This window comes from Anopheles coluzzii, chromosome 2 (assembly GCF_943734685.1).
Source record: "Anopheles coluzzii chromosome 2, AcolN3, whole genome shotgun sequence".
Classification (NCBI taxonomy): domain Eukaryota; kingdom Metazoa; phylum Arthropoda; class Insecta; order Diptera; family Culicidae; genus Anopheles; species Anopheles coluzzii.
In genome coordinates, this window is record NC_064670.1 from 1935807 (window position 1) to 1953625 (window position 17819).

Consider the following 17819-nt stretch of genomic DNA (forward strand, 5'->3'; position numbering starts at 1 on the left):
TGCCAGAAGGGGCGGGTAGCGGGCGGCCAGCAGTAGGCGACTCGGACTCGGCCTTCGACATGCTTCCATCAACGCCATCTCCAGCTCCAGTCGGTGAAGGGATTCCACCCCCGGAGCAGCTGAAGCGCACGCCGCAACATCCGCAACCGAACGGGGACGGTGTTGCGTTCCCTTAGCTTTCCCACCCGGGCAACGGTTCGAACGGTTAGTAACGGTGCGGAACTGGCCTGGTTCGGTTTCATGCTCGCGTGTGCTGCTTTGTGGCGGGACTCGTTTGTCAAGTTCGAATCATCAATCGGCATTCAGTGAATCATCTTTAGATCGAAAAGCGCTGGGGGAACAGTGGGGAATGGGGAAATTGCAACCGTTTTTTGTACGTTAAATGTAAGTGAAAAGGAAATTACTTCAGAGAAGGGGGCAACTGTAGTTGTGGAGCACTTGGCAGAATGTTTTGTGCCATTCCGTGTGTGTATGTGTGTATGCGTGCTCGCGCGTGTGTGACCTTCCTCACTGAACCACCCACAACCGAGTGACCGAGGACAGCAGCGCAGGGAAGGGATTAGAGTGAAGGGCAAAAATAAAAGTTCCAACCAACCAGGATTAGCGTGCGACAAGTGTGCTGGCCGTGTATTACTACTTCACGGTAAGAATACTTTTACGACGCACTTTTACGCCCTCTCGGAAGGCTTTCAAGGATACATACCGTGCGTCTTTCAAAGTGTTTGTGTGTGTTTGTGTACGCGTAGGTGTGTGTGTGTGTTTTCTGTACTTATTTTAACCTTTTTTTTTTGCACGGCCAGCCGTGCCGGTACGGCAAAAGTTTCACCTGACGCCATAATCATAATCATCGTCGCAAGCCGCCATGCCGTCGTGGTGCGTACGTGGAATAATTCATGAAGTTGTTACGCGCAAACCCGACAGCAAACGCGCGTTTATCAGTCGCGAGTGTAAAGTAGGCACTGGGAAAATGAAAGATTGTCAATACGAGAGCGCGGTCAAAGTAGAGGGGGCGTGTAAGATGCATCACAGCAAGCCGTGCGCTGTCCGAATGGAAATAAATGGTTCGGCGGAACAGTTGCTCCATCGAACACATTTTGCCCGACGGGCGCTTAAACCAGGAACGGACGAGGAAGGTCAGTGACTCCCCAAGCGTGTTTGCGGTGGGTAAAGAGAGCTGTGCGGTGGCAAAACTTTTATTGGATATTGTTTGGAGTGTTTGTAAACTAAAAGGGAGGAACAAGAGGTGGTTTGGTTGCCTCTTTCAGTGTGTTTTAAGTGGATTAAAACTAGTGCGGCTCCTGCTCCCGCCGGCAAGCCGAAGACAAAAAGCACTCGAAACTCGGCCACACTACTCGACCCTCGAAAGTGGCCGTATCATTCGAGGCGTAGGATCTGTGTCTAGCTAGGAAGGTTTCACTCTTCCCACGCCAATTTAGTCGGACTCGGAGGGGCTGGCACCAACCGGAGAGAGAGAGCGAGGCAAATTAATGTCCACGGTGGTAAAAGTTGCGTTTGCCAGTACGGTTTGCTTTGGCTAGAACCACGCATCGTACAAGTGATCCCTCGAGCAGGTCGTCGGAGGTTTGATGGTAATTTAATGCCCGCCCCCCCGTTCCTGCTCCACCCGGGGGACCACCATTTTGCCCCCGAGGGGGTGTAAATATCACGCCGCTGCACGCAAAGGCCACGATTCTTCACCCAAACAGCGAGCGAGTGCTTTGCAAAACTTTTCCACACCAAGCGCGAATTGGCTCGAAATTGATACTCGAGAGCTGCAAGCACAAAGTTACGACTCGAGTTTGTCAGTGCGCGTGGGAGGAATCGCCGGTACCACTTAGCCTAAGTGACAGAAACTATGCGCCATTTTCATTACGCTGACGCGAAGGTCAACGGGAACGAAGTCTTTCGGGAGCTTCTGTTAAAGGTTCGAAAATTCCGCCGGTGCGTACGCATTGATCAAATATTTAGCATTAGTCGTTGTTTTGTAGTGGCATGCTATCCTTCATTAATGATACTTGAAGTGAATTCCGAGCTTGAACAACAACAAAAAAAAAACAACGCTTCATCCAAAAGAGGAGTTTTGATTTCATCACATAACTTCGCGAACGACACCCAACCAGAGGAATTGAATTATCTCCGCGGCAAACCCCTCAATCCAGCCCAGCCGATGAACAAAATTAACGAAAAAAGGGGTTTTCTCGCAAAACCCCGCAACAAGCCATCGGACGCAACCATTAAGTCATTAGGAAATGATTTTTCGACACAGCGTTTTTGATGGAATGGCTTTCAATTAGGGCGATGATTGCAGAAACTTTCTGCAGCCAGCTCCCGGCAGAAACGAAGGGGCCAGACGAAAACTCGTTTCTTTATTCCAAAACACACAACACTGCCCTCCCACTGTGCACTCCTCCTCCCTTCGTTTGCGTCACAGGACGAGCGCGAAACAACAGCGAAACGTCGAAGCCAAAGCTCACAAACTGTCAAATGTCAGTTAGAAGGGCTTCCGGTGCTGTTTTCTCTTTTTCTTCTCTACGGTTCCAATCATTCCGCCCGTGCCGACGGAGCCCCGCCGGTGGTGGCAAACGAACCGAGCAAATATGCGAGCGCGTATGAAAATTTTATTTCACATTCCTTCTCCCTTCGCTGCGCTGTGGCGTTCGTCTCGTTTGAAGCACAATAAGACGGCTAATAGAGCGTGTTTGTCTCACGGACGACGACGGGATGGGTCCGGGGATCGGTAAATTATTGCGCCGAGGGAAGGCAGGAAGAAAGCTAAGCGCAAAAAAAAAGTCTTCTCTCTATCCTCAGATCTATCATCACCTCATTTAAAGCGGCATCAGAGTTTCGCCCCTGTCACAAGCCTCCCCTCCCGCCGCGACCGCCCAGCGTTTAATGGTATGGTGACATTTTTATCCCGGGCACGCCTCATCTCTAGCACGAAAATGCGTGTGAAGAAAATCAAGATAGTGTGATGGAGGAGGCGGAGGAGAAGGATGAGGTGGTTCACCCACTGTGGCCGAAGCTCGATGACGCGACGGGGTGTCAAATTTCGCAGCTCGTCCTCATCAAAATGTTGTTTCCTTCGCCATAAGGTTGTCGTTACCTTACAGTCGGGTGCGCGCGCCCATCACGGTGCGAAAATGCCCGTCAGCACAATTTTTTTCTCTTCTTTTCCACCCCTCGGTCGACTATTTCGTTGGCCATTGTTCATTGAGTCCAAAGTTTAGGCGTTACCTCACCCGCCATCATTCGCACGCTGTGACCGGTAGCCATTTTGTGCGGTGCGGAAGCGCCAACGTCGTCGCCCGGGTCGTCAAGGGAAACATTCTCGGCCTACGTGCAAGCAGCAGCGGCAGCACACGGGTAGTAGCAAAAAAGAGAGAGAGAGAGACACTTTCTTGTCGTGCAAAACCTGCCTTTGGCTTGGGATGAGATCGAAGCACGTTCTAAATGGGGACTGGAAAGCGTAAACCGTGGCCGCGCGGTGTACGGGCGTTTTAAAAGTAAAAAAAGAAAGAACAACACAAAAAAGCACACAAACACACACACACACAGACACACTGCAATTGCTACGGACAAAAGAGAGCCATCGTCTCAGCCTCGAAGGCAAAACGTCAAGCACTAGCACTGCAGGACGATAGCATGGGCCCCGATATTTGTTTATCGTCCCGCTTCCCAAGAAAATGACAACAGCAGGCGATGCTTGATGCGTTGCCACCGTCGCCGGCCGTCGTCAACGGTTGCGCTCTTCGCCCTTTGCGCCCTTTGTGAAGCACCATTAGGCCTTAAATGTATGGCTGAGGCCTCGAAAAAGCCTTTCCACCTTCAATCGTGATTGCAGCCAGCATACCCCCAGACACACACACACACTCAGGTCTCGAGTGCGTTAGGCAGAAAAGGGACGAAATTATCGTTTGCCCAGCCATGCAGAAATACGCTGCAGTACGGAGCGAAACAAAAGCGCACACGACATCGTGCGCCATGTGTGTATGTGTGTGTGTGTTTGTGTGTGTTTGTGTGCAGCCGTCAAGGGTCTACGTCAAGGGAACACCGGCATCGTGCACCTGCTACTACTGCTGCTGCTGCTGACTAGCGCGTGAGTGTGTCCCGGGCTTTCAGGTGAAATGTGTTGATTTACAAAAAAAAAGGAAAAGCTCGAGCGAAACGACTCCCAAGGGGTCACGGAGGCGAATGGATCAGGTGGAGAGATAAAAAAATATTGATGTCGATCATTATCATTACATCGTTGGAGAGCTTACATTCCGCAAATAAAATGATGCTAGGAAAAAGGCGGGGAAAATTCATTCCATCCATTCCGTAAGCAATCCACCTTGTGAGAGTGAAAGCGAGCTAAATTAAGCAAGAGAGAAAGACAGCAAGATAGGTTCCTGTAAGAAAAAGCGGTGATTGAATGGAACTACGGAGACGGAAACGTACGGCGCAGCAAAAACCTTTTTCACATCATTCCACCAGGATAACGATGACAATGTTGTCGATATATTGGGTCGCTCTCCGTGTGTCCGTGTGCCACGTTTCGTTTCGTTCCGTTGCGGGCGCGGCAGGTGTTCGCTTCCCCCTTCCTTCCACATTTCCGTGGAGCGATGTGTTGGAAAACGATGAACACGATGCTAGACCGGACCGCTGCACCGCTTGGCGCTTGACGGCTATCCTTGCTCTTCTTAGGCAGTAGTATATATCCAACGATGTAGATACCGAAATAAAAACCCTCTACTAACCCAATCGGTCGAGCCACATTCGCCACAGCCGTTCGCAAATCGGAGGAGGAAACCAACAAAAAAACACACACACCACACACACACAGGTCCGTAGGTGCACACGAGGGCCGAGGCAATATTTTTCGCCGACGTTGACTCATAAATTATGTATGAGCTATTCCCATCGCACTGCGATGCATCATTAGTCTGGGCGGGGGGAAAAAACAAGGGACAGCGAAGTGTAGGTAAGGTGAGATGTTCTGTGCTGCGAAGCAAATACAAATACGGCCCCATACACGGTCCCAGACCAGCACCTGGCCGCACCTTTTAGGATGCTTTGCATGGTTGCAAGTCATTGAGGGAAATGCCGGGCTAGCGTTAGGTATACTGATTTTTTTCAAATTTTCCATCACGATACACCAAAACGAAGGGTAAGAAAATGCTGATGCAAAAGGAGACAAGAGCGCAGAAGGAGGGATTCCCCGTTCCAATGCACACGGTAACGAGAGTGATGCTTATCGAGAGTTTTTTCGTCCTGCTTTCGCTATATTGACTCTTCCGTTACATCACTGGGCCTTGGAGGGGGGGAGTATTTTCTTTCCCCATTCGGTGCTGGCAATTACAGGCAGAGCAGAGATTCTTGAGAAGCCAAAGCGCCTCATCAACAAATAATCTTTGAAAATTGCGATGGCGGTTTCCCCCCCCCCCCCCCCTTCGCCGCTGTCGCTTCACTTTTAATCTCCCCGTTATTTAAAGCAGCCCTTTTTGCGCCGTGCACTGTGACGTTCTGCGTCAGTGGCGTTGGTTGGCGCCTCGCTAACGATGATGCTGGCACCTTTGCGCAACCGTGCGCAAGCATTAGAGTCAAGCAGTGCTTTTCTTTCCAGTCCATTTTCACTGACTCCACGTTTAATTACATTTTCACTGACTGAAACCACCACCAGAGGCAGGCCACCACCAGCAAACAGCAACTGGCGGGCTGGCGGGCTTCTGCTGCTGGGGTTCTGCATCCCGCCCGATAAGGGTTCCTCGCTCGCTGCTCGTCTTTAATTATTTTCTACACGCGCATTAGGCAAATTCGCTCGGCATGACAAACGGCTGAGAAATGCAATCGTAGAAAAATTACCAACGCCGGGGGGGGGCTGGCGAGCCACTGGCTTTGGGCTCTGGCAACATAAAATTTAAGCACTTGTCCGATTTTGGCGCGGCTCGGATGGATGAGTTTTTCCGAACCATCCCAAACAGTTCTAGGCTTTGGTGTGGTGTCCACCATTTTGTCCTGCCAGAGTGGTGTGGTGCTTCACCCTCCTCCCCCACCCCACTCCCTGGGACGCTAATTCGGACACTCAAATTTTATTTCCGTTTTCATCGTCTAATAGCCATCCGTTACAGCTGCGCTGGTCGTTTTATTCTTTGTCCGTCGCAATGGCGTCTAAATGGCAAGATGATGGGCTTGCTTGGGGGGAGGGATTAAGAAGTAAAAAATCACACTCACACACACATTAAATTAGAGCAGCGCCATTAGAACAAATCGGACTCGGTAACAATTTGGAAGCAGTGGAAGCTTTAAAGGTGACTTGCCACTTTTTTGTTTGTAGCAAACTCCCACTAAAGCAATCTTTTTGTGTGTTTAGACGTGAATCGGGCTGGGAAACAATCGGACGGTTTAAGAATTGTTGCTTTTGTTCTCTGTGGGGGGGTAACTACTCCCTTAGTCTGCGTCTAATACAACACAAAACGAACCTTTTCACGCGGCGAAAAGTGCTGTTAGTGTGTGTGTGTGTGTGTGAGTCTCCCTGAGAGTGGCGTGCAATGAGTTGCATTAACCAGTGTGTTGTTGAATTTTCACTCTACTAAAAGCCCCCTCCCCCCCCTCCCTTCACTGAATGCTCTTTGTTTTCGAAACGCACAAATCGTTCCCTTTGTCACCCCCACACATCCCCCCTTTATGTGTGTGTGTGTCAAAGATAAAGGAACACAATCCTGCCAACAAACCCAAACACGAACACGGCACAACGATAACGTGCCCGAAACACGCGAGCCTTCCCTTCGCACTTGCCCGGAGCGCTTCTTATATTCCGCTACCGGAAGGTGTGGTACATTGTCCGCACAACACACAGAACTCCCCGAAGCACGTGGCCATTGTTTTGTGCGACAATCGTCCAACCAACTTCCTGAGTTGGTCCCTCCCGTCAGTCTTACGTGACTGAGCGGGTTCATTCGTTCGTTCGTTCACTTCATTCAAGAAAACACTACACGCGCCCAAAGTGTACGAACAAATGTTATTGAAAAAGTCCCGGAAATCAGCCCCAAATAAAAGCAGCGCCAAGGTGGAACAAATGAAATCTTCCAAACGAACACCCGACCGTCGTGCCGCCCCTTTTGTCGCACTAAACTGTCGCTGGGTGTGTTAATGTTCCCGAGGCGGAACTGGAACGACCCCACCGGCACGAAATGCCTGTCCAAACCGTCCAACCGTCCTGTGGTGGTCGCTGCCCATCTGACTGAGATTGAAACGGAAGGTTCGCCACAGCTGGGCAGGTTCCGTGACGCTACCCTCTCCCTCCCTCCATCCAAACGCCGGACGGACGGACCAACGGTCAATGGGCCAACCAGATAGTTCCAACCAGTTGACGGTTTACAATTTATCATCCGGCTGGGCTCTACCTGTTCGGTGCGTTTGAGTTATGCTGTACTTCATCGTGGTTGGACACCTTTAAAAGGGGGGGAGGCAGTTCTGGCGCGCGCGCTCTCTGACCGGCAGCAGTGGACGTGGACGCTAGTTTCCTCCAAATGAAAATGTAAATTCATCCCATGATTGATGATATTGTTTCGAGTTTGATCTTGTTGCTCGCTGTCTCGGATCGACCCTTGAAGTAGCAGCAGCGCATTACTCAAACTGGAGGGTAAAATACATATTTAGACTGCCCAAGGAGTTTCTGAGTGATTAGGCAAGCTTCAGGAGACGGCTTGTGGTAGGAAAGCGGTTGGAGAAAAATTCTTCAAGCCGTTTTTCCGTATAAATATAAAAACCTTCTCAAGGTCATATTCAGATTCGTTGTTTCCCACGGGATGTGTAGCTTTAGCCCTTCCAATTAAGGCACACACACACATACACACATGCTTCCGGGACGCTATGCTATTAGCAAGTTTTTCCCCCGGTTGCTAAGAAAAGCAAATAGGTCGAGTATTTTCGCCCTCTCTCACTCGCTCTCACTCTCTCTCTCTCTCACTCGCTCTCACTCTCTCTCGCCATACGTTTCTTGTTATCGCGTGCCATCAAAAGCCAATCTAAATTTAAATTTCCTAATGATGATCACTCAAGAATCTTGCTCCTTTTGACAATGTTGGCTTCCTTTGCCATTTTGCAACGAAAGAAGCCCCAAGTCGCTCGAACGTCGCCTCGCCATCCAGGTATTGACAGTGTGGCTGGCTGGCTGGCTTGCTGGCCCTACAGAAGCCCCTACACCAAAATGGCAGCAGAAGGTGAAGTTTCTTAGATTGCTTAAAGGCCACGATCGCTATCGGGAAGGCCACAAGCAGCAGCAGCAGAGCTTCTGTACGACACCATAACCACCACCACCACCAGCAGCATAACAACAACAACAACAACAACAACAATTTGGCAACAAGAAAACATCCCCCAACGGCTGTGTGGAGCGGGGCCCTTGGCTGGTATTTTTACAGCACCGACCGCGCCACCGGCCCAAGGAGCAATTTGCATATATTTAACCATCCAATTTATCAACTCAGCCGAAACAGAACAGTAAACAGATCCATTTGTTACAACAGAACGTCTGTCCTGTGACGACAACGACGACGACGATGGCGAGGAAAATCGGACAGCCTCTCGGACGGACGAAGGCGCATCTTCCCGTCAAGGATGGACGAAAACTGTGCCTGCCTCTGCATAAAGCATACGGCACCATTAATCAAACAATCACACCCTAGGACGAACACACACAGCCGTACCCCACACAAATACAGCTCAATCCGGGGCCGCCAGATGCCACTGACCACTGACACTAAAGTCACACACGAGTCGGAAGGAGTAATGGATGAAGTTCCCTTTCGGTTCTGCCCGGTTCTGTGCCGGATGCGAAGTGATTGAATGGGAGAAATTTATCTACCAACTAGTACCAGCAGCGGTGGCGGGTTCGCAAATAAACTAAGTTGCGCCGGGACAGTGGCTTTAAAGCTGAGCCCTTTCACCCGCTGTCGCTTTAATATCGCTTCCACGGTGAAAAGTTTCCGTCGACGCTGGAAGTCGGAGTAGCGCCAATGGACGGAATGGATTAACTTCAGGAAATGGGAATCGGAAAATGGTCTTTCGGCGTCGTTCGCTAGACCGATTTAATGGGCCTGTATTTGGGGGGAAGGGGGGGGGGGCGGGAGGTGCGAATAGGCTGGCGAGAATCTATCGAACTGCCGATGGTGAAAGCTACGCTCCATTAACTCTTCATAATTAACGAAATTAACGGTTTCTGTTGAAGGAATTAACAGCGCTTCTTCGCCGTTTTCCACGCCGTAAACACCGTGACGAGAGAAAGAGAGAGAGAAAGAGAGAGAGAGAGGAGCGTTTTAAAATAATTAAAGCATTTCCATTCCGGTGTTCCGGGGGGGTTGTCTCCATTTGTCTCCGCTGTCTCATTTGGCCTAGTTCCGACTGCAGTTCTTGACGGCTCGCTAGGAGAATGCGGGCTGCTAGAGCTACCCTTTTGGGTTTCGCAGCACCAGAATACATTTAAATGTATTCTCACTTTGCTGCATTTTTTTTGTGTGTGTACAGTTCGCGCTTAAGTCGACACAAACAAAACCAAGAAAACCGAAATGGAACTTTCTTCTTACGACAACTCACCGACTTTGTTCTGGGCCGGGCACTAGCAAGGATTCCGACTTTACACGGGCTGCAAACCGAGGAAAGCCGCGTCTCGACTTATTTAACGCCTCAGTTGCTCCCTGCTCGCTTCACCCGGCGCAGTTTTAGCTCGAAGAAGCCAACCAACGAAAACCCAACACTTCTGCCAGCGAAAACCAACGCCACTTCAAACTACGTACCCTTTCCCACCCAACCCGGCCAATTTCACAGCTGGCTGGGGTCACTTTTGTTCCCATTTTGTTCAGAATGCGAGTTTCACAGCGAGTGCCTGAGCGTGTGCGCCATTTCGTCGTTCGCCTTTCATTGCGCTGCCCGTTGACTTGTGCCCGGTTTGCACATTCCGATTCCGCGCGCGAGCTGGAACGGCTTCTGGGACGACCGGGGTGAGGGTGAGGGAAGCTTGCAGTGGAAACTTTTGTGGCCCCCGAAAAGCGTACTATTACCGTCAAACTGGTAAAAATGGTTTGTGCATACCATGGTGATAGTAAACGATGCCATGTTCGAATGCCATGTTTTACTTGGAAAAGCGAGACCAACTTCTTGTGCGTTTCCTTCGCGCGAAGAAAATAGACATGTTGGAAAAGGGGAGAAATGGGTTAATTTTAAATAAACATGCAACCCTTCTTTAAGTCAACAGCAATGTAGCAGCTCTATTCACTTTGCCGATTTGAACCGTTATTAAAAATCGCTTCCCGGTGAAACAGGTCGTTTGATCAGGCGCTATTGATTTTGTTACCGCGTCCTGTCGGTCACCGATTAAATCGAGCAAATTGTTCCCTTCCATCCCTTTGCACCTTTGCTTCCCAATCACCCTCTCTCTCTCTCGGGAAACAATCCACTTCCAGCGGAAAAGCCACCACCACCCGGTGAGCCACGCCCTATCACCATGACCTTGGGGGAGTTGAACCCAGCATTTGAAGCGTTTGTCGGACTGTCGGTGCTGATCAAAAGAGAAGGAAACCAAAGGAGCACGGTGTGGCTTCTTTCCTCAGAAACAGCCTCCAACAGGAAGGGGGGAGAAGGTACAACCGCCAAACAAAAAAAGGCCTTCCAAACCTGGAAGGAAATTGAACGGACAAAGATTAATGATCGACACGGCGGCGAGTGTTGTTGCTGGTGTGGCTGCTACTGCTGCAAAAAGGAAAACATCAATTTCTCCAGCCGGGCCTGAAATCGGCTTAAAATTTACTGTCCGCCAGACCATACCACACCAGACGCCGGACGCGTGGATGCGGATTGGGGATGGCTCCGAAATTCTCTTATCGTGTCTCCCGGGTCTCCAATTATCACGAACTAAACATAAACTCGCACTTTCACCGGCTCGGGCGGATAGGACGGATCCTTTTTATTTTATTTTATTATTGTGCTCGTTGTTGTGGAGTTTTTTTTCTTTCTTTCCCTGTCCGGATTTGGCGGCCGCTGGGAAAACCCAACGAAAAACCAAATCAAACTGAACTTTGTCGTCGTAGTAGGCGATGCCGGTAACCTAAGCGGTTGTCGGTGGGGATCCTTTTTTCCCCTCGTTTGCTCGTACTTACTGTCGCTTCACTGACCACGTTTACAAGAGCATTGCGGACATCCATTGGGAGTATGTGTGTGTGTTTGTTATCCGATTTGGAAGGCACCAGACTAACGAATAGTCCCCAACTAGTGCCCATTCACTGCGTATGCACAATTGTCCCTTTTTGCCTGTTGTTGCACCTGAATTCTCAGCTCGTACACACACACTCCACAAACACGTTGCTGCTGTGTAAGTGTACAATACCATCAAGGTCATGCAGAGAGAAAGAGAGAGAGTGAGGGAGGGGGAAGGAAATCTCAAGCCTAACTGCCGACACCAACACATCTCCTGGGAGGTGCACTATTGCTACAATCTTTTTCCTCGCTGCTTTCAACACTTGCCAACCGGACAACAGCAACAACAGCAGAACAGCCTGCGGCTCCGGTGTCCCTGGGAAATGGAAATCTGAGAGTTTTGTTCTGTTCTTTCTGCGTCCTTTTTTTTTTTTTTTTGGTGTTTCGCTGCTCGCCACGACTAGGAATGCAGAAGGAGGCGAAACTTTACGACAATGAATCCATCAGTATCCCACGGGGAAGAATATTCTCTGTGCGTGGTTTTTTGTTGTTTTGCCCTTCTTGCATGGCATGCTGCGTCTGAACACATTAATCTTCCTCCATCCTGCTGAGTGTGTGTGTGTTGATATTTAGCACCAACAGAAAAACGGAAAAAGAGAAGTAGAAAGAGGAAAATGCGTCATCAAGGCAAAATGGCAGCAAAACAAAACTTTCCATCATTTCCCCCAATTGTGTGTCTGTGTGTGTGTGTGTGTGCGTGCGGGACTCTCTCGTCTTCGTCACATTATGGATGATGATGCTGATGTTGATCGGTGATGCTGGGTGCTCATGAAGATGGGTGGTTGGGAGCGATTCCGTCAGTTTCAGCTAATGCCAAACACCCATCCCCATCCCCACCCTGCGCTGCTGGTGTACACGGAAATGTTTCGCCGCCTTAAGAGCCCTCAGTTGTAGGAGTTTTGAGCGATGTCCTCCGAACACGCCCCGTGCTCATTCTCAGCCCATTACCACTCAACGCGCAGCGTTTATCAGAATGTGCCCCATCCTCCCCTTAAGGGCCATTCTGTCCACCCCGTGTGCTCTGGGGCGTGTGAACGATTGCTGCAATGTGATTGTATGCGATTTTAATTAACTGCCCTCCCATGCCCTCCCCTCCTCCCGCGGGACCAATTGACGCGGGCACCCAAAACCACCCCGGACGGACGAAAGCAACTGTGTAAACGGTTCACGGTGGCAAAAACTCCCACATTTTCGGCCGTTGTTTGCCGTTTTTTCCCCCGCTGTTTCCGCTGTCGTGTAGCGTTGCAGTGGGGCTGTTCCTACTTTCGGCTGGTTTTGGATGGTTCCAATTGCTTGCGATTTAAATCTTTGCCAGTGTGTTTCTTCGTCCTTCGGTTGAATTGCTTTCGGTCGACACTTTTCGCTCATTTTCCTCGGGTGTTTTGTGTTTCATTGCTGTCCCCGCTTCTCCTTCTTTCTGCTAGGAGTTGCATGGAAGTGAAACAAAAACACTCCCCAAAAATAAATCTACCCCGCGTTTGTTTTTTTTCGGTTGCCACTGCCAGGGGGACGATTGTTTTACTTTCCCATTTTCCAGTCCATCGGCAACGAAGAAGGTCTACGAATTCATTAAAGCAGACACGGTAGTTCAGGGAATCGGGAACATAAAAGGGAGGGGGGAGCTTTGGGCTACTAAATTAACGAACAAAAAACGAACGGAAAGGTACACACTTTCATCGACTTTCACGGGCTGAATCGATAGATCTTTCGATGGTGCGATGTCTTACGCTTTGTTTATGGTCCCCCCAAGAAAAAATGGTACCTTTCCGGACAACACAAAAACACACACACACACACACACACACACGTTACCAACACTCGTCACGCTATTCCCTTCTGGGAAGGCTGTCCCTTTCGGAAAAAGGCTAACCCATCGGTTCAATATCCACCGACATTGAAGGGCCTAAATCTGGACGCCACAATTCACAATCACAGACTCGTCAGTTCCTCTCTCTCTCTCTCTCTCTCTCTCTCTCTCTCTCTCTCTCTCTCTCTCTCTCTCTCTCTCGATTTTCGCTCTCTTTAATTAATTGCACATCAACGGATCAATTCTCGTTCCCAGCTCGATACGCTACGGTAGGCTCCCCGGTTAGCACGAAGGTAATGGCTGCTGGAATATACTTTCTACGCCCTTTGGCGACCCACGCGCCCACTGAAAAGAAACAAAAAAAAAAACACCGAACAGGCCCAGGGGCAAATGGTAAAAGCTGAAATAATTGAAAGATCTCAACGTGGATCGACAGCCCTCGATCGTTCCGGTGGGTGTGTGTGTGTGTGTGTGTTGTAATCCGTCTGAAACGGAAAGGACCGAGAACCGATGCGAAAGGTCAACCTGACTGATGCACTGCACTAAAACCGGTCGGGTCGTGGGAAACGGTAGTAAAAACTCTAATTAACGAAATAGGATTTTCGCCTCCCACTTCCTTATCGAGGGGAGGCGAACTTTTGTCACCCCCTTCAGCCAGCTACCACCTACCAGGGCCAGGGCCACCCTTAGACACCTTTCTAGTTTTCCTTTAGCAGCTTAAAGGACGCGCGTGTAGCACAATCGATAACTCAAACACGTCGCCTTTTTATGATGGCATAAATTACCTCTGATTGATAACACACACACACACACACACAGCGAGTCTGGTTGGGGTGTAATATGGTGTGTGAGTGAGTGGGTTTTTGGTTGCGAGCCACGAACCACGATTCACACGTTAGGGCCATCAATCACTGGATTAACACATTAAAACAACGCACATAAAGGCAAAGATTTGGCCATGAGGAAGGGTGGTTTCTGGGGGGGAAAATTAGTCCCCGAAACTGGACCACCGATAGTAGGAGCCGTCGAACCCCTCCCTCGCCAAGAGGGGTGCCATTCATCGGTCAAATAATAATCCTAACCATCTCGCACGAAACAAGAAAAACGAAACAAACATAATACGACCCATGGACCCATTTTGGAGCAGTGTGTGTGCAAGGAGTGTTGCGAGTTTGGTAATAAAATGTTGACAGGCGATAGCTCGATAGCTGGCACGTAATAGGACCTGGGTGCTTGATGTTCCATGTCCTGCCAATAATGCTAGGTCGGTGCGATCAGGTCGATCAGGGGACGAAGCGAAAGGTCGAAAAGACAGGTTCATTTTCTTTATGCTCCTCTCTCTTTCATGGTTGATTTTTCGATCTGTCGTTGGTGTGGTCCGCTGTTTTCCACATCTCCACCCGAAAGGAGGATTACATCATACGGCCCAGAGCGTCCTCCTGCCCACGCACAGTCACACAGTCTCATCAACGGCACTAATCCCCCATTTGGGCCGGTGCCGATTGCCAATCAACCGACGCTGCTGGATGGACGTCGCGCTGGCCCACACAGCCCAGTTGTGTGCAGTGGGTCCCATATTTCCCAACAACCTTCATCCCGTACGCAATATAACGTCCAGTGGTGCGCGCCGAAAGAGCGCCGGCCGTTCTCAAGAATTTTGTTACCATAAAAACACACACAGGCACACGTGAACAGAAACTAGTGCACGTTCGGGCGTCCGTGGACCGTGTGTTTGATTCCGCTGTGTGGCGTGTTGCGTACGGGCACCCTTGAGGCCCACGCGCGTACGCAGCCCAACACGTCCCAAACCTTCTGCGCCAGCGTAACCAGCATGCCTTCCGCAGGAACGTGACTCAATTACAGCATCCTGATAGAATTGATTTGACATTTATTGGTGTGGACGAATTGAAAAACCTGCTGCTGCTGCTGGGTTCTCACATCGGTCCGTAATGCAATCGAGAGGTTCTCGTTTGGTGCGATAGTGCCGCCACAGCAAGAGCAACAGCAAAAAAAACCCTTTCCCTTTGCTATTGTACACGTTTGTGCGATGTTTGGTAGTAGAGCACATCGCGTGGTCACGCTTTGGTGATAGTACGACAAACTTTGGTGGGCTGTGGGACGAGGACGGGTGAGAAAGGAAATGAATCCAACCAACTGAAACGATAAATAATTCCAGCAGCTAAAAAACAACCGCCACAAACGCTTACTCGCAGTGAAGTGAAGGGAAGGGAGAGCGTTGGCCAGCGTGTTATCAGCGCGGCGTATCAACTCCAACGGTTTCCGAGTGATGGTGAAGTGGACAAAGAACGAACGAAAAGGGCAGTCGGCCCAAGTCTGTGAGACGGTGTAGAGAAAGTGAGCATCGTTTCATCTGAGTTAGTGAATCTGCTTAAAAAACATCAAAGTGACGTCCGGCGTAGACGATAAGGGACAGTGGACAGTGGGTTCTCGGAACCGATTCCAAGTCGTCCCGTGTTGGGACGAAATTGACCGTTAATCAACCACCGGCAGTGAAAGTGCTAGAAAAACAAAAAAGAAAGAAAAGAAGAAAATAGCACCGCATTTCGGGTCCACCTTGCTCGTTGCTCGACTGCGGGAGAATCGTTGTAAAATAAATTCCAGTCGCGTTCCAAGCCCGTGAACAAGTGCCCGTGTCATCGTGTTGCCGGTAGCAACCGTGTCACCGAGTGTGCCCGCACCTTGCGAGCAATCCCAGCAAACCGTTGTTGTGTGACCCAAGTGTCAAGTGAGCAGCTTAAAAAGGGATCACCCCACCAAGCACAAACAACCCACCCACGGTCCCTACGGAAAACAATCTTCTACTTCGGGTTTCCGGGTGGCCGGGGAACGAGTGAGTGAATCTTCGGCGTGGTGAAAAAGTGTAAAGTGAGCGAGTGAGGAGAGATTTGTGCAAACATCGGTAGCAATCCGGGACCGGAAGGAGCTTCCGCTCGGGCGGAAATTAGCAAAACCACAGCAGAAACGGTGGCCGATGACTCGAGTCGCAGCTAGGACAGCCCATCGGAAGTGCAAATGCAACACCATGAACGCAAATTTGCCGCTTATTGCAGCGTTTATCAATTTTATCGTCATTTGTTTCGCAGGTAAGTACCGCCCCGGGTGGGTGGGTGAGCTGGAACGGTATTTTGTGGTTTTAAACGCTTGTCTTGAATGTCATTCCGACCTGCACCACAAATGACCGCTGTTTTGGTGGCATGCAGAAGTGTTGTTGCAGTCGCTGAATGTACTGCGTTACAGTTCGCCTCCATTAATGCTTCTAAAATATTCACCAAGTTTGCCGTCCGTCGGTCCATTAACGGGCGCACGATCGGAATGAAGCAATCGTACTTGGAAAAACGGACGTGGAAACACGATTTCATGCATGCCTTACCTTAGCTCGCTCGCGTACAGGAAAACGTTCATTTGCACGTCACGAGCGTCACTTGTGTGTTGGAGAAAAAGGCGTTCCAGAATATGTGTTGCACAGAGCCGGAAAACTCCATTCCCAAGCTCCGTATGAATGTTAATAACGGATACGGTGGCCTTGCCCCCTGTACTCACCTGTATCGCACTCCCTTCTCCTTCACAGACACGCTCAGCCCCGAGATGCAAATGTACTGGGAAAACCACATGGTGCAGCCGTACTTCGATAACACGACCAAGCGCGAAGTGACGGCCATCGCTGGACAGACCTGCCAGCTGCATTGCCGCGTAAAGAGCCTCGGCGACCGGGCGGTATGTAGGGAGGGATGGGGTTTTTGGGGCGAATGTAAACCACGTACTCACGGTCGTTTGCGTACTCGTACTGGTCGTACTTTCCCATCCAGGTATCGTGGATTCGCAAGCGAGATCTACACATACTGACGGTGGGCATTCTCACCTACACCAACGACCAGCGCTTCCAGTCGCTGCACACCGATGGCAGCGACGAGTGGACGCTGCGGATAACGTCCCCCCAGGCCCGGGACTCGGGCGTGTACGAGTGTCAGGTGTCAACCGAGCCGAAGATCAGTCAAGCATTCCGCGTGAACGTTGTCGGTACGTGTCCCTCACTGCTGTTGTTGTAAGCCTGAGAAGAAACACACACACACCAAACAAACCTTTCCTTCTAATTAAGGAATACCGTCGCCTATTCTTTTCAGTCTCGAAAGCGAACATCCTGGGCAACTCGGAACTGTTCGTGAAGAGCGGCAGCGACATCAACCTGACCTGCGAGGCGCTCCAATCGCCGCAACCGCCGTCCTTCATCTACTGGTACAAGGGCGGCCGTGTGATCAACTACTCACAGCGTGGCGGCATTAGCGTGCTGACCGAGCAGCAGACCCGCACCAGCCGGCTGGTCATATCGCGCGCCTCCCCGTCCGACTCCGGGAATTATACCTGCGCGCCGAGTAACTCCGGTAAGTAAGCTTTCCGCTGGCTCGTACACTCCGGCTTTCTTTGCGACGCGGTGAGAGGATTGTAAATTGCGCATGAACGAGCGCATTTATGCGACATGTTGGCAGGCAGGCATACCTTTTGTTGTTCCCCGAGAATCCCGAGTTGCTTGCCGAACGGTCCCGTTATAGTTGGGTGGCCACGTTTGTCGGTCTTGCTGCACCGATGCAAATTGTCAATTGTTGGCAACGTATCAAAATCCAACCCAATGCCGGAATGTATGTGTGTGACACACGACATAATTCGCTTCGTTTGCCTTGGCCGGTGCAGTTCCGAGACCGGGCGTGTGTATGCCATCGTGACCACCACCAGCACGGGAGCTACACATCGGAGCGCACTTTATCGA

The 17819-nt window shown here is 50.4% G+C and overlaps 1 protein-coding gene across 5 annotated transcripts in view; it reads left to right on the forward strand.

Moving 5' to 3' along the window:
- The window catches only part of LOC120950303 (hemicentin-1-like), a 24369-nt gene continuing 6550 nt past the window's right edge, over window positions 1-17819 (forward strand). The window contains exons 1-5 of one of the 5 annotated variants that reach the window (XM_040368237.2): window positions 1-204; window positions 15213-16140; window positions 16626-16771; window positions 16864-17074; window positions 17179-17436. In XM_040368237.2, the coding sequence (XP_040224171.2) occupies window positions 16029-16140; window positions 16626-16771; window positions 16864-17074; window positions 17179-17436 (727 nt within the window). In that variant the 5' untranslated portion in view covers window positions 1-204; window positions 15213-16028. The other 4 variants (XM_040368239.2, XM_040368238.2, XM_040368241.2 and 1 more) reach the window with 4 other exon arrangements.